The sequence below is a fragment of the Pyrus communis genome, chromosome 13 (genome assembly GCF_963583255.1).
Source record: "Pyrus communis chromosome 13, drPyrComm1.1, whole genome shotgun sequence".
Taxonomy (NCBI): Eukaryota; Viridiplantae; Streptophyta; class Magnoliopsida; order Rosales; family Rosaceae; genus Pyrus; species Pyrus communis.
This window is the reverse complement of record NC_084815.1, coordinates 4547440-4563474: the sequence shown is the minus strand read 5'-3', so window position 1 is coordinate 4563474 and position 16035 is coordinate 4547440. Positions and strand designations below refer to the sequence as shown.

At 36.2% G+C, this 16035-nt stretch overlaps 1 protein-coding gene across 1 annotated transcript; it reads left to right on the top strand.

Annotated features, from left to right (window-relative positions):
• The first annotated feature begins 2056 nt into the window (after window positions 1-2056).
• LOC137712113 (blue copper protein-like) lies at window positions 2057-2683 on the top strand. Its single transcript, XM_068451256.1, has one exon. The coding sequence runs from the start codon at window positions 2057-2059 to the stop codon at window positions 2681-2683; it is 627 nt and encodes a 208-aa protein (XP_068307357.1).
• The last annotated feature ends 13352 nt before the right edge of the window (window positions 2684-16035 follow it).

Below are 16035 nucleotides of genomic sequence, written 5' to 3'. Positions count from 1 at the left end.
GGTTTGACTCTTACAATCGGTTAAATATTCGTTGTTACGGTTGATGCCAAGCAAGTGAAAAATAAGGATTTGGAACTTCAGATTAAAAAACTATTGACCAAAATGGAATTAAGGATACAGACTGTTAAGATGCAGGACTCTCACACAACCTCCCCCAGAATGCAAGTGGTGAATATAAGATATTTCTGAAATCATAAGAACAACAACAAGACATTAGGATCACGAATGCAATAATAAAATCGACATGAAAAGGAAATAAACTTATCTATAGAAAAGGAAGACATGATGCTAGGGTTCCAGGAAGGGTCTTCTCCACTCAAGTAGTCGTAAGTTCCTTTGCTAGTGAATAGGGTTTAGCATGAAACAAGGATAATTACTGTGAGTGCAGGAACCTCCTAATATACTGATAATTATCCATGTAATCCGGCCTATCAACTAATTACATGGGATATTCCATATCAATTAGGGTATCATAATAGTCCTAAATGGTAACGAATTCTTTGTCAACTAATTAAGGTTTTCATGATTAATTGCACTAAATAAGGACTCCTAAACCTAACAAATAAGGCTCCATAATTTTCTCAACTATTAACTCGGATTGACCAAGTTACTTGTATGTCAAGAAACAACGAGTATATGTCCTTTGACACTCACAACTTATAGTGAACTCTCGTTAACACAAGGTGCCTTAGCCAAGCCTTGAGTAGGCTCATAGGCTCTTTTGTAAAAATAGTGTATTTGCCCAGTCGTGCCACTACTGGCTAAGACCAATAAGTTGTTTTTTTTTTTAAATTGTTAATAAGCCATTTGCTTGTGCCACAAGAAACTGGCCTTCTTTTCTATGTCTTGAAGATAAGGACTTTATTATTTTCTCATGTTAAATACCAAAGAACAAGGATCACAAACTCATCAGAGGAAACTTTGAACCAGTCAGCAATCTTTGAGTAAAGGGAAGATACAGAAAAATAAAGCACAATACATAAACAAAGGAATATTCTAGCAAATGTTTAAGAAACATTAATAACATGAGTAATAAACAAAGCACAATGTCAATAACAAGAAAATAAATGACAAATACAAGCCATCAGGCAAGTTTTCAACTTATTCGGGCAAGTTTCCAAGCCTGTCGAGCAAGTTCGTGCAGTTGTGAGCCATGTATTATTGAAGGGGTCCTCGCCACCAACTTGTTTAATTATGGCTCAAACACAAACAGTTACAGATAGTTAAAAAATGAAATAAAAACTAATGAAAAAGATTTTAAAACTTTGAATTTCAACTAAACACCATCTAATAACTATATTTAATAATAAGGACAAGAGAAGAAAACAAAACCAAAAAAAAAAAAAACCCTAATGAAAGTGCGTATGTCTCACTCCCTTTTTCTACATGCCTATTTATATTGTGGGCAGATACTGGAGTGCTCATTGGGCGTATAGACTAGGTATTGGGAGTGGTAGTGAATTTGAACCACATTATTGCTAGCACAGTGTCAGACTTAGCCCACGCACATACCCCCTTAACGTAGATAATATCGTTTGTTAAAAAAAAAATATTGTCTAATAAATTTGAACAAGTTATTAAATCTTTTGCTACAATTAGTACAAACAGGATAAATTCCTCTTCTTTTTCTCAAATGCTAATGAGAAATTTGAATCTTTTTAAGCACTAAATTTGCATCATGCAACCCAAGGGCCCGAGTTCGATTCTCACTTCTTCATTGTGATTTATAATATAATAAAATGTTTCATTATACATGGAAACAAGCAGAAGTTGGAAGCAAAACCAGCCGACAAAACGACAGAAAATTGGAATTCGATTATTAATTAAGCTTGGGCAATATTATTCCTAAATAGAATTCCTACTACTCGTCTGATTTTATAGACCGTTTTCCAACTGGATTTGGGAAACATTTTCCATTTGGGACACTAACTATATCTATCTATCTATCTATATATACGCATGCTCACGCATTATTGCCTTTCATCTAAATTTCATTCATTCATTCTCTTTGCTTTTTGCTTTCCAAATTGCTTGTTTATTGTTTACTGTTTTAGTCATGGCTCTAAAAAACACTGTTGCCGTGAGTTTCATCATCATGATGATTTTCTTTGGTGCTTGTTCCGCTACTGTTTATACGGTTGGCGGCGATTTGGAAGGGTGGACTGACAGTGGCGCGGTTGATTACAACAAGTGGGCTTCATCGAAAAAGTTCTATGTGGGCGACGAGTTCATATTTAATTACAAACATGAATATGATTTTGTGATGATAGTCACTCAAGCAGATTATGACTATTGCATTCCATCACTTCCTCTATCTCATTACGGTACCTTCACCGCCTTAACTTTTGATATACCCGGCACCTACTATGTTATTTGCGGTGAACCTGGTCACTGCAAAGCCGGCCAAAAGATTAAAATCAAGATCAATGCCCTCGAAATAGAACATCCAGTGGTTAGTCCAAGCCCCTCTCCTTCTCCATCCGCGCCATCAGGTTCTCCTTCTAATGCCAAAGCAATGTCGCCAAGCTCAAAAATCACACGACAGCTCCCGGTTCTTAATCTTGTGATGGTCGGTGGGGCTGCTACCGCGCTTCTTATGTTGGTGGCTTGGGCTTCGCATTTTATCTACCGCCGTTTAAATGCATCCATGTTCCAAGCCGAGAAGAGCTCCCAAGTAGTTTAATGTATTCTTTATTTTATTCGGATTGATTGTATATGAATTTTTACTTTCAGTCGTTTCAGTTGTTTTCAACATACACTGCGGTTCATCTTTACATATATGAAAAGATTATTTAGATTACATATATTTATTTGATTTTTTTCATGAGAAAAGCTATAAGATGAGAGATGTAGAACAACAAAAAGAGTTGTGAAGGGGATTTTTGACTTCAACCAAACCAAATCAGTAACAAAGAACTAGTAACGAAAAAAATTGAATCTTAATCATAATTTGCTCGCCTCCATGCTCATGTCCCGTCATAACACAGAGAAATCGACATGAATCGAATTCAAAAATGAAAACAAAAGGAAATTCCATAACTGCTTAAATAGAAGAAGCGTTTCTGTAATACAAAATCTGTTGGTGCTACATGGAGCCAAGGCTGTAATCTCTTTGCTCATCCTATCAGCAATTCCAGGGAACATAGTGGAGCCTCCACTGAGGACAATATTTCCATACAGATGCTTCCTAATATCAACACCACACTTCATGATATCAAAAAAAATATTTGAGTTTTTAACCCTTCTGACAAAATGGACGGTTTATCGGCTTCAACTGCAAAGAATTGTCGTTCTTTATGGTCATAGATACTCTCTAGGATAAAAAAGGGCTTCAAATTTGCACGACTGGATCAACCTTGTTACCCATATAAGTGCTCAGTTTACAACTGTACTTAAAATTGCAGAAATTTTTTGTGAAAATATAAAACGAATAAATGAAAAAGAAAAACTCAGGTAAAATTAAGTAAACAGGGTGTGGAGTTTTATATGAAATGTCTCCACTTAATTAGTAGCGGAACCAGTCAGCATAAATTGTATTTTATTTTGTAAGATTTCCGACGGGAGACTTTACATTCTTCAACGAGTCATCCCCTTAAGGCTGCATCCACATTTTGATAAACTGAAACAGATACATTAGATATATCTGTTGCATACTTAGATCATTCCAAAAAGCACGGTTGAATTTGGAACCCAGATAACAGATAGCTTGAAATTCATGTTCGTGAAACACCGCTGTACTCTAAAAGCCAAGCTGAACAACAAAGAGTACGTCGTCTACAAGAATAGGACTCTCCATCCTCCATAAGAATATAAAGAGTGAGAAGAAAAAATAACTTTTTATTATGAACTTATGGTAGGATCAATACATAAAACCAAAAGCACACCGTATTACAAACTTTCTCATGCATTTTTAAGAGCATGCATTTGCTCTACTAATACATATGGTACTGCAGTACGCTACCATAACATTATGCAGCGCAGCTAAGGACATCAACGCTCGTATGAACTACACGCGATTAATTTGATCCCTATCCGGCTGCACAGGCGCCTGCACAACCTGTGTCGCCACCTTCTACGGCCTCCCGACTTTTGAAGCTACTCTCACTGCCAACTTGACAAGGCTGGACACTATCTTAACTTTGACCTGGCCTCTCTTTGGAGGAAGCCTAGATAAAGCCATTGGTGTGAACTGGAGTAACACAAGAAGTTAGGTAAGAACAGAAATTAAGAACCAATGTTTTGTTTCCAAGTACAAAGAAAATGGGAATGAGAGTTGGTGTGGGAGTATAAAATGTCATTGGACGTCGACAATAACAGGGGTTGACTCTTACAATCGGTCATATATCCGTTGTTACGGTTGATGCCAAGCAAGTGAAAAATAAGGGTTTGGAAGTTTGGATTAAAAAACAGTTGACCAAATGTAAGGATACAGACTGTTGGGATGGAGTGGTGAACTCTTGTTAGCATAATGTGTCTTAGTCAATCTTGAGTAGGCTAATAGTCTCTCTTGTAAAAATGGTGATTTTTTCCAGGCATACCGCTACTGGCCAAGACCAATAGATTGTTTGTTTTTAAGTTGTTAATAAGCCTTCTCTCAAAGTATTGTTATTCTGGAGGGGTTAAATCTATACTTAGGTTCTTTTCTATGCCTTAAAGACAAGGACTTTATAATTTTATTGTGTTAAATACCAAAGAACAAGGATCACAAACTGATCGAAGGAGACTTCGAACCAGTCAGCAATCTTTGGGTAAAGAAAGGTGCCGAAAAATAAAGCACAATACATAAACAAAAGAATATTCTAGCAAATGTTTAAGAAACATTAATAATATGAGTAATAAACAAAGCATAATGACAATAACAAGAAAATAAATGACATATACAAGCCATCAGGCAAGTTTTCAACCTATTCGGGCAAGTTCATGCAATTGCGGGCCATGTATTATTGAAGGGGTTCTACAAAGGGAATGGATACTATAAAAGGGAAGTAGCAGAGGTATAGATACAAGGGAACGTTTGAGATACAAAAGGAATAATGGAAAAGTTGTCTGCAAAGCTTTTAGAAGTCTTTGTGGCTTGAGTTGATCAATGTCCCTTTCTCTAATCCTTCTATTGCCTTTTATAGAAGTTTTCTTCTTCTAGAAATAAGCTTTCATGACTCGGCTCATTCTCTTTCATCCAAGTTGGTGATGTGACGTTTGTCAAAGGATGAGCTCCCACTTGGATGGATTGTGCACAACATTAGAGATAGTCAACCTAAATGTACCAAATATTAAAGGTTTGACTAGAGAGTAAGTTGATCATTGAGGGGAATGAGGCTAAAGCCAACATAATTAATGAATCGGTCGGGCAGAAACCTAACTTAGTTGATTGGAGATCCCATGGTCTAAGTTCAATGGGCAAACTGGTTGGGCATGATTCAAAGAAGTTAACACACTATATACCTCATTCCTATGATGGAAGAAGTTGTCTGCAGAAGTTTTAGGGTGTATATTTATACTTAATGACAATGATATCTCATAAATAAGAGGAATAAATTAGACTATTTTTAATCAATGGTCACCTATGTGAGAGTAAAAGAGGGTCGCTTTTATGAGAATGAGATGGCTAAATTCTCTAAAGCTCTCATAAATCCGAGATTTGTTCAGGACCCATATGAACACAACCGTATGAATCGTAATATATTAAGATAAGAGATATCTATCCCTTATTGTCTTAATTTACTGTTGCGGTGAATAGTTCAAGATCTTCCACATCCACTACATTACCAAGTAAACCCAATAAGTATTCATTAGGGTAGGTTCAAGTCCAAAAAACATCTCTCCCAATGTATCTACCTGTACTCTCAAATTCTTCTAATTTTTCATTCATGTGGAGGATTGTTGGAAATTATATATTATAATATTTAATTAAAAAAATTATGAATGAAAAATAAGAGTTAGTTAAGTGTTAAAAGTCATGTATCAAAGGGTGCTGCAAGGGGAGTCATCCCTTTTAGTAATGTATCTATTAAAGGGTATTACTTAATTACCTAAAACCTAAAAGATACATCTTTTCGGCAAACAGTATATTGGGTTCTATAAATACTCAAGAACTATTGTCTTTAAAAAATAGAATTAAGAAAAGAGTTTTCTCCAATGTTTTAGTCAAAATCTGGGTTGTGTATTGAGAGTACGAAATATATAAAGTTCACCAGAGTCCTAAGATTGAAGTGCATTGACTTTGGATTGTAGAGTGTTGAATTATGGGTGACGGACATCTATCGAACTATAAGCACAAGAGTAGGGGCAAACTTCTGTCTTTAGGACATTGCATTTATGCAAGCCTCAATCTCCAAGTTTTTTAGTCTTTCTTACTTTTTCTCTAGTTGTTTATATTAATCTTGTATAGATGTTGTGCTTTTCTTTATGAGTATTATTATTAGAATTCTTTTATATTTCTCATATTTTTTTAATATTGCTCCTACATAAAGATTATTCTGATTACATATATATCGATTTAATTTTTATTACGAGATAAGCTATGAGGCATGTACAACAACAAAAAGAGGAGTGAAGGGTATTTTTGATTTCAACCAAACCAAATCAGTAACAAAGCACTAGTAACGAAAATATTGAATCTTAATCATAATTTGCTTGCCTCCATGCTCATGTCCCGTCATAACACAGAGAAATCGACCTGAATCGAATTCGAAAATGAATACAAAAGGAAATTCTGTAACTGCTTAAATAGAAGAAGCCTTTTTATAATACAAAATCTGTTGGTGCTACTTGGAGCCAAGTCTGTAATCTCTTTGCTCATCCTATCAGCAATTCCAGGGAACATAGTGGAACCTCCACTGAGGACAATATTTCCATACAGATCCTTCCTAATATCAACACCACACTTCATGATAAAAAAAATAAAAAAAAAAACATTTGAATTTTTAACCCTTCCGATAAATGAACGGTTTGTCGGCTTCAAATGCAAAGAACTGTCCTTCTTTATGGTCACAGATACTGTCTAGGATAAAAAAGGGCTCCAAATTTGCACGACTGGATCAACCTTGTTGCCCATATATTTGCTCAGTTTACAACTGTACTTAAAATTGCAAAAACTTGTGAAAATAAAAAACGAATAAATGACAAAGAAAAACTCAGGTAAAAATACGTAAATAGGGTATGGAGTTTTATACGAAATGTCTCCACTCAATTAGTAGTGGAACCAGTACTCAGCATAAATTGTATTTTATTTTGTAAGATTTCTGTCACGAGACTTTACATTCTTCAACAAGTAATCCCCTTAAGATTATATCCACAGTTTGATAAACTGAAACAGATACATTGGGTATATCTGTTGCATACTTGAATGATTCCAAAAAGCACGGTTGAATTTGGAACCCGGATAACAGATAGCTCGAAATTCAAGTTCGTGAAACACCGTTGTACTCTAAAAGCCATGCAGAACAACAAGGAGTTCGTCATCTACAAGAATAGGACTCTCCATCCTCCATAAGAATATAAAGAGTGAGAAGAAAAAGAAATTTTGGTTATGAACTTATGGTAGGATCAATACATAAAACAAAAAGCACACCATATTACAAACTTTCTCATGCATTTTTAATTGCAGAAACTTGTAAAATAAGTAAACAGGGTGTGGAGTACGAAATGTCTCCACTTAACTAGTAGCGGAACCAGTCAGCATAAATTGTATTTTATTTTGTAAGATTTCCGACGTGAGACTTTACATTCTTCAACGAGTCATCCCCTTAAGGGTACATCTACATTTTGATAAACTGAAACAGATCCATTAGTTATATCTGTTGCATGCTTAGATGATTTCAAAAAGCACGGTTGAATTTGGAACCGGGTAACAAATAGCTCGAAATTCATGTTCATGAAACACCGTTGTACTCTAAAAGCCAAGCCGAACAACAAAGAGTTCGTCGTCTACAAGAATAGGACTCTCCATCCTCCATAAGAATATAAAGAGTGAGAAGAAAAAAAACTTTTTGTTATGAACTTATGGTAGGATCAATACATCAAACCAAAAGCACACCGTATTACAAACTTTCTCATGCATTTTTAAGAGCATGCATGTGCTCTACTAATACATATAGTACTGCAGTACACTACTATAACATTATGCAGCGCAGCTAAAGACATCAACGCTGTATGAACTATACGCGATTAATTTGATCGCTATCTGGCTGCACAGGCGCCTGCACAACCTGTGTCGCCACCTTTCTCCGGCAGCTCAACCCTCTCCCGACTTTCGAAGCTACTCTTACCACCAACTTTACAAGACTGGACACTATCTTAACGTTGACCTGGCCTCGTTTTGGAGGAAGCCTAGATAAAGCCATTAGTGTGGAGTTGAAGTAACACAAGAAGTTAGGTAAGAACAGAAATTAAGAACCAATGTTTTGTTTCCAAGTACAAAGAAAATGGGAATGAGACAGCTTTTTAATGTTGGTGTGGGAGTATAAAATGTCATAAGACGTCGATAATAACAGGGGGTTGATTCTTACAATCGGTCAAATAGCCGTTGTTACAGTTGATGCCAAACAAGTGAAAAATAAGGGTTTGGAAGTTTGGATTAAAAAAACAGTTGACCAAATGTAAGGATACAGACAGTTGGGATGCGAGTGGTGATCTTGTTGGCACAAGGTGCCTTAGTCAAGCCTTGAGTAGGCTAATAGTCTCTTGTAAAAATGGTGATTTTTTCCAGGCATGTCATTGCTGGCCAAGATCAATAGACTGTTTATTTTTAAGTTGTTAATAAGTCATTTGCTTGCGCCACAAGAAACTGCCCTTCTCTCAAAGTATTGTTATTTTGAAGGGGTTAAATCTATACTTAGGCTCTTTTCTATGCCTTGAAGAAAAATACTTTATAATTTTATCGTGTTAAATACCAAAGAACAAGGATCACGGACGGATCAAAGGAGACCTTTAACCAGTCAACAATCTTTGAGTAAAGGGAAATGCACAAAAAATAAAGCACAGTACATAAACAAAGGAATATACTAGCAAATGTTCAAGAACATTAATAACATGAGTAATAAACAAAGCATAATGACAATAACAAGAAAATAAATGACAAATACAAGCCATCATGCAAGTTTTCAACCTATTCGAGCAAGTTCGTGCAGTTGCGGGCCATGTATTATTGAAGGGGTTCTACAAAGGGAATCGATACTACAAAAGGGAAGTAGCAGAAACCTTCATTAGAAATAATTGGAGAACACCACACATCAGAATGTAAAAGTTGTAAAGGAAATTGAGAAACAGACTCGGACACATTGAAAGGTAACCTAGTGAAGGGGATAAGCTATAAGATGAGGCATATACAACAACAAAAAGAGTAGTGAAGGGGATTTTTTTATTTCAACCAAACTAAATCAGTAACAAAAAAAATGAATATTAATCATAATTTGCTCGCCTCCATGCTCGTGTCCCGTCATAACACAGAGGAGTTGACATGAATCGAATTTGAAAATGAATACAAAAGGAAATTCCGCAACTGCTTAAATAGAAGAAGCCTTTCTGTAATACAAAATTTGTTGGTGCTACTTAGAGCCAAGGCTGTAATAACTTTGCTCATCCTATCAGCAATTCCAGGGAAAATAGTGGAGCCTCCACTGAGTACAATATTTCCATACAGATTCTTCCTAATATCAACCCCACACTTCTTGATAATAGAAAAAATATTTGAGTTTTTAACCATTCTGTTAAAATGAACGGTTTGTACAACGGCTTCAACTGCAAAGAATTGTCATTCTTTATGGTCACAGATACCGTCTAGGATAAAAAAAAAAAAAAAAGGGCTTCAAATTTGCACAATTGGATCAACCTTGTTGCCCATATATTTGCTCAGTTTACAACTGTACTTAAAATTGCAGAAACTTGTGAAAATAAAAAACGTATAAATGACAAAGAAAACTCAGGTAAAAATATGTAAACAAGGTGTGGAGTTTTATACAAAATGTCTCCACTCAATTAGTAGAGGAACCAGTACTCAGCATAAATTGTTTTTTTTATTTTTTTGTTGGTCGAAAGCATAAATTGTATTTTATTTTGTAAGATTTCCATCGCGAGACTTTACATCTTCAACGAGTCATCCCCTTAAGACTATATCCACAGTTTGATAAACTGAAACAGATACATTAGGTATATATGTTGCATACTTGAATGATTCCAAAAAGAACGGTTGAATTTGGAACCCGGATAACAGATAGCTCAAAATTCATATTCGTGAAACACCGTTGTACTCTAAAAGCCATGTAGAACAACAAAGAGTTCATCGTCCACAAGAATAGGACTCTCCATCCTCCATAAGAATATAAAGAGTGAGAAGAAAAAGAAATTTTGGTTATGAACTTATGGTTGATAGATTATATGATGGAATAGACGACTAGGATAGTGCCATGTGTTTTTAGATTAGTGAAGTGGTGTTATAAGGTGTAAACTATAAATACCTAAGTGTAATTATCACAATACACAGTTAATGAAATATCAGAGCATTTTTCATAGATTTTTCTCTCTCTAACTTCTCTCTCATCTTTCGAGATTACTTAGAGTGTAAGATTGCTTGTAGAGTTGACATGGTATCAGAGTCGACCATGGCCACCGCCGTCGGTTGAAGATCCTTGTGCTTTCACTACCTATGTTCTTTGGTTGTGATGTCGTTGTTCCTGTTCGTTGGTGATTTCTGTCGGTGATTAAGTTTTCTGTTTGCAGTCGATGGTTGAAACCTTAACCAATTTGTGGATTTTTTGTCAAAGTTGATGCTTGCTGTGACTTGCTTTCGTCACTCCAAGTTTTGTTGATTGCGAGGTGTTTTCTTTCTACATCTTGTCTATTTGTTGATTACTTGCTTAGAGCTGTTGATTCTCACAGTTGTTGATTGGGGATTGCTATTGGTTCTGCCTTGCGAGTATTTGTTGATTGTTGTTCTTGATTGTGTCCGTTCACTATTGTATTTCTTTGTTGATTCTTCGATTGCTTCGCACTCCATCAATTTGATTTTTACAATGGTGAATCCTACTTTGTTGGTGCTAACTCAATCATCGATTTCGTCCTTAATTCCAAGTGTGGGGAACACTGTAACTGTGAAATTAGATGACACCAATTATGTTACTTGGAATTTTCAAATGGACTTGTTGGAAGGAAATGGAATTATGGGTTTCATTGATGGCAGTATTCCATGTCCAGAGAAATTTGGTGAGACTGATTCTGAAGATGGGATTGTGGATACGGTTCCAACGATTTCTGATGCATACAAAGTATGGAAAATTCATGACAAGGCTTTGATGACTCTTCTTGCTGCAACCTTGTCTTCCTCTATATTATCCTGTATAATTGGCTGTCAAAGCTCTAAAAAGATGTGGATTAATTTACGTCAGCGGTTTGCTAGTACCAATCGTACTAGTATTGTTCAAATGAAGATTGATCTACAGAATATTAAAAAATGACCTGAAACCATTGATCAATACTTGCAGCGCATCAAAGATTTCAGGGATCAATTGGTTGCAGTTAGTGTTACTATATCAGATGAGGATATTGCCATTGTTGCATTGAGAGGACTTCCATCTGAATACAATACCATTAAGGCTATTATAAGGGGCAGAGAGAATTTGGTATCTTTGACTAAATTGCGCTCTTAGTTGAAGGCTGAAGAATCTACTCTAGATGAAGCTATCAAACAAGTTCCATTAATGACTGCAATGTTGGCACATGGGTCTGGTTTGGTGTATGAATTAGGTTCTGCTTCTGGATCATCTGTTATGCCTCATTCTAGCTTTACTCAGTATCCAATGCAGTCTATGCCATTCCTATCACCTATGCAGTCTATGCCTCTTATGCAAAATCTGTCACCCCTGCAACCTATGCAATCCATGCAAAACCTGTCAGCTTTTTCATATCCTCAGATGTTTCCTGCACCAGTTGCTTATGCTACTCAACATACCTCTGGTTCCTATAACAATTTTTGAGGCAATAATTATAAATCCAAAGGGAAAGGGAAGAAATTTTACTCTAATTCTCAGACTCCTCTCTAGTCACAATTTGGGTTAGCTGGGTCTCATTTTGTGTCCTTCTCAAATATGTCAAATATGTGATCAAAAGGGTCATTCTGCTTCGAACTATTTTCAATGGGGTTGTCAAATCTGCAACAGGGTTGGCCATACTGCTGCCATTTGCTTTGATCGAAAAAATGCTTCTACTCAGTGTTCATCACAGTCTTATAACTATCCTCAATACTATCAGTCTTCTGTGATGCCTTCTTCTCAACCGTTTACTTCTCCACAAACCTATGCATCACATCCACAACAACCTAGGACTTCTTATCAGCATCCATCACCACTTGTTGTTATGAATGCTAGAACTGTGGCATCTTCTTCAGCACCTCAACAAGAGTTTTGGTTGGTCGATTCTGGTGCTACCAATCACATGACCTCTAATCTCTCAAATTTACAAGAAGCAGTTCCCTATCCATTATCTGAGACTGTTACTGGCGCTGGTGGTAAAGGTTTAATCATTGCAAATATTGGCAATTCTTGTATTTCTACATCACAACATAAGTTTCATCTTAAATCTATGTTGCATGTGCCTTAATTATCACAACACTTATGTTTAACGTATCAGTTATGTCGAGATAACAAATGTCGCTATATTGTTGATGAATTTTCCATTTGTATACAGGACAAGGTCACAGGGCAAATCCTCTACAAATGACTGACTAACAATGTTGTATATCCTCTTCTCGTTTTCAAACCCTTAAGGTTCATTTCTTTTCCAGCTTCCTTCCCTGCTGCTTTTCTTGGTCAGAAAGTCTCTTTGGAGTTGTGGCATTCTAGATTAGGTCATCCAACTAATCTCGTTGTGTCAACTACTTTAAATAAATGTAATGTGTCTGTACTTAGTACTTCACCATCCAAAATCTGTGTTGCATGTTTGCAAGGAAAGTTCACTAAACTACCTAGTGTTGCTTCAAAATTTGTTGTTCCTTTTGAAGTCATTCACATATATGTTTGGGGTCCATCACCTAATATGTCTATAGAAGGATTTAAGTACTATGTATCCTTCATAGATGAATGTACGAGGTACATTTGGATTTTTCCATTGATGAATAAAACAGCTGTTTTTCATACATTTGTTCAATTCTTGGCTTTCATATCCAATATATTTGATGCCAAGGTTAAAATATTCCAAAGTGATGGGGTTGGGGAATACATCAGTCATCAATTTCAAAGTTTTTTAAAAGACAAGGGTATTGTTCATCAAAAGTCTTGTCCATATACCCCTGAACAAAATGGGTTGGTTGAGAGAAAGAATAGACATATTATAGAACCTGCCATCACTCTTTTTCAACAAGCTTTTCTTCCTTCTCAGTTTTGGTTCCATGCTTGTGCCACTGCAACTTTTCTTATTAATAGGATGCCAACTGCTATATTGCACGTGAACTCTCCATTTGAAGTTTTATACAAATCCTCACCTACACTTCATTATCTCAGAGTGTTTGGGTATGCTTGCTATCCATCTATGAAACCATATAGATCCATTAAGTTGGAACCCAAAACTACTGAGTGCTTGTTCTTGGGTATGCATCTTAGTATAAATGATACATATGTTATGATATCCACACCCATAAACTCATTGTGTCAAGACATGTAATGTTTGATGAACAAAAGTTTCCTGGATTTTCTGTTGCATCTCAGCCCACTTCACCTACAACTAAACAATCTTCTTTAGTTGGTCATCCTACCAAATTTACTCCTATTACTTCTATTCCAATTCCTTATTCTAGTGTGGGTCCATCTTTCATTGCTCCTGGTTCCCATGTTACTCAGTCCAGTCCTTCATCAACTCAACAATGTGACCTTGTCTGTTCTTCATTAAATGGTTCTAGCACTTGTGATTTAGTTGTTTTTGCAATAAGGGAGTCTTTGGTTCATTCAGTGATACATACTGAGGACAATCCAGATGTTACTACTTCTCAGGTTACTGATCTTCAATCTGTGATTCTTCACTGTCATCCAATGCAGACTAGGTCTAAGTCTGGCATTTACAAAAGAAAGCTTATATTGCCTAATAGTGCACTGATTCAGTGTCTCTCCAAGAACCATCTACTTTTCAAGATGTTTCTAAGTCTGTGCAGTGGCAAGCTGCTATGAAGGAAGAAATGAATGCTCTTTTACAACATCATACATGGAAACTTGTTCCTTTACTTGCAAACAAAAATTGTGTTGGATGTAAGTGGATTTATAAACTCAAGAAAAATTCAGATAGGTCAGTGGCACGATATGAGGCTCGATTGGTAGCCAAAGGTTTTTCTCAAGAAGCCGGTTTGGACTATTATGAGACCTTTAGTCCAGTTGTGAAACATACTACAGTTCGGTTGATTTTAGCATTGGTTGCTTCTTTTGGTTGGAAACTCAAGCAATTAGATGTCAAGAATGCTTTCTTGCATGGATTTCTTGATGAAGAGGTATATATGTCTCAGCCTCAGGGTTTTGTTGACCAAATGCATCTTGATTATGTTTGCAAGCTCGAAAGGTCTTTGTATGGTCTCAAACAAGCTCCAAGGGCTTGGAATGAGAGATTTTCTAAGTTTCTTCTTTGGTTAGGATTCAAGACATCCTATGCAGATCCATCTTTCTTTGTCAAGTCTACTGGTAACTTCATTGTTGTTCTTCTTCTTTACGTGGATGGTATCATGTTAACTGGTGATAATGATGTAACTGTTCAATCTGTGATATCCTAGTTGACCAAAGAGTTTGATATGAAAGATCTTGGTATTTTACATTTCTTTCTTGGGTTACAAATTGAATATCAGGCAAAGGGTCTTTTTGTTCATCAACATAAGTATGTGAAGGAGTTGTTACAGAAGGCTCATATGGACGATTGCAAACCGTGTCTTACTCCCTGCCATCCTAATTAGAAGCTTTTGAATCATGGCAGTCCTCCTATTTCAGCTACAACTTACAAAAGTCTTGTAGGTGCTCTGCAATACCTCACGTTTACTAGGCCCAATATAGCCTTCTCAATGAACCAAGTTTGTCAATTTATGCACCAACCTCTTGAATCACACTTCACTGTAGTTAAACGTATACTGAGATATCTTAAGGGTTCTATGGATTTCGGTTTATGTTTTACACCTGGTTCCCTTCATTTAAAAGCATACACTGATGCTGATTGGCCCAGTGATCCTAATGATCGAAGATCAACCACTGGTTTTGTGGTGTTTATTGGTTCAAATCCTATTTCTTGGAGTTCCAAGAAACAACATACTGTGAGCAGGTCTTCTACTGAAGCAGAGTATAGGGCTATGGCCACTACTATTGCAGAAGTGGTATTGATTCAACAATTGCTTCACGATCTTCACTTGTCACAGTCTGATGTTCCCTTACTACATTATGATAATATTTTTGCTATGGCGCTTACTACTAATCCCGTTTTCCATTCCAAATCAAAACACATTGAAATTAACTGTCACTTTGTATGTGAAAGAGTACAACAAGGTACAATATTGTTGCAGTTTGTCAATTCCAGTGATCAATATGCCGATATGTTTACCAAAGTGTTGTGTTCTCCACAGTTTCATTTTAATTGTTCCAATCTCATACTTGGTTGCTCCCAGCATGTGATTGAGGGAGGATGATAGATTATATGATGGAATGGACGACTAAGATAGTGCCATGTGTTTTTAGATTAGTGAAGTGGTGTTATAAGGTTAAACTATAAATACCTGAGTGTAATTATCATAATACACAGTTAATGAAATATTAGTGCATTTTTTCATAGATCTCTCTCTCTCTCTCTAACTTCTCTCTCATCTCTCGAGATTACTTAGAGTGTAAGATTGCTTGTAGAGTTGACAATGGTAGGATCAATACATAAAAACAAAAGCACACCGTATTACAAACTTTCTCATGCATTTTTAAGTGCCTGCATGTGCTCTACTAATACATATTTTGTTGTACTGGACTATCTCGGATTGGACTAGCTTTAAGGACTAAGTTGGACTGGCTTAGACTAGACTAAGCTAAACTAAATTAG

What these genes read in the sequence shown, in the direction of transcription:
- LOC137712113 (XM_068451256.1), top strand. Translation starts at nt 2,057, where the DNA reads ATGGCTCTAAAAAACACTGTTGCCGTGAGTTTCATCATCATGATGATT.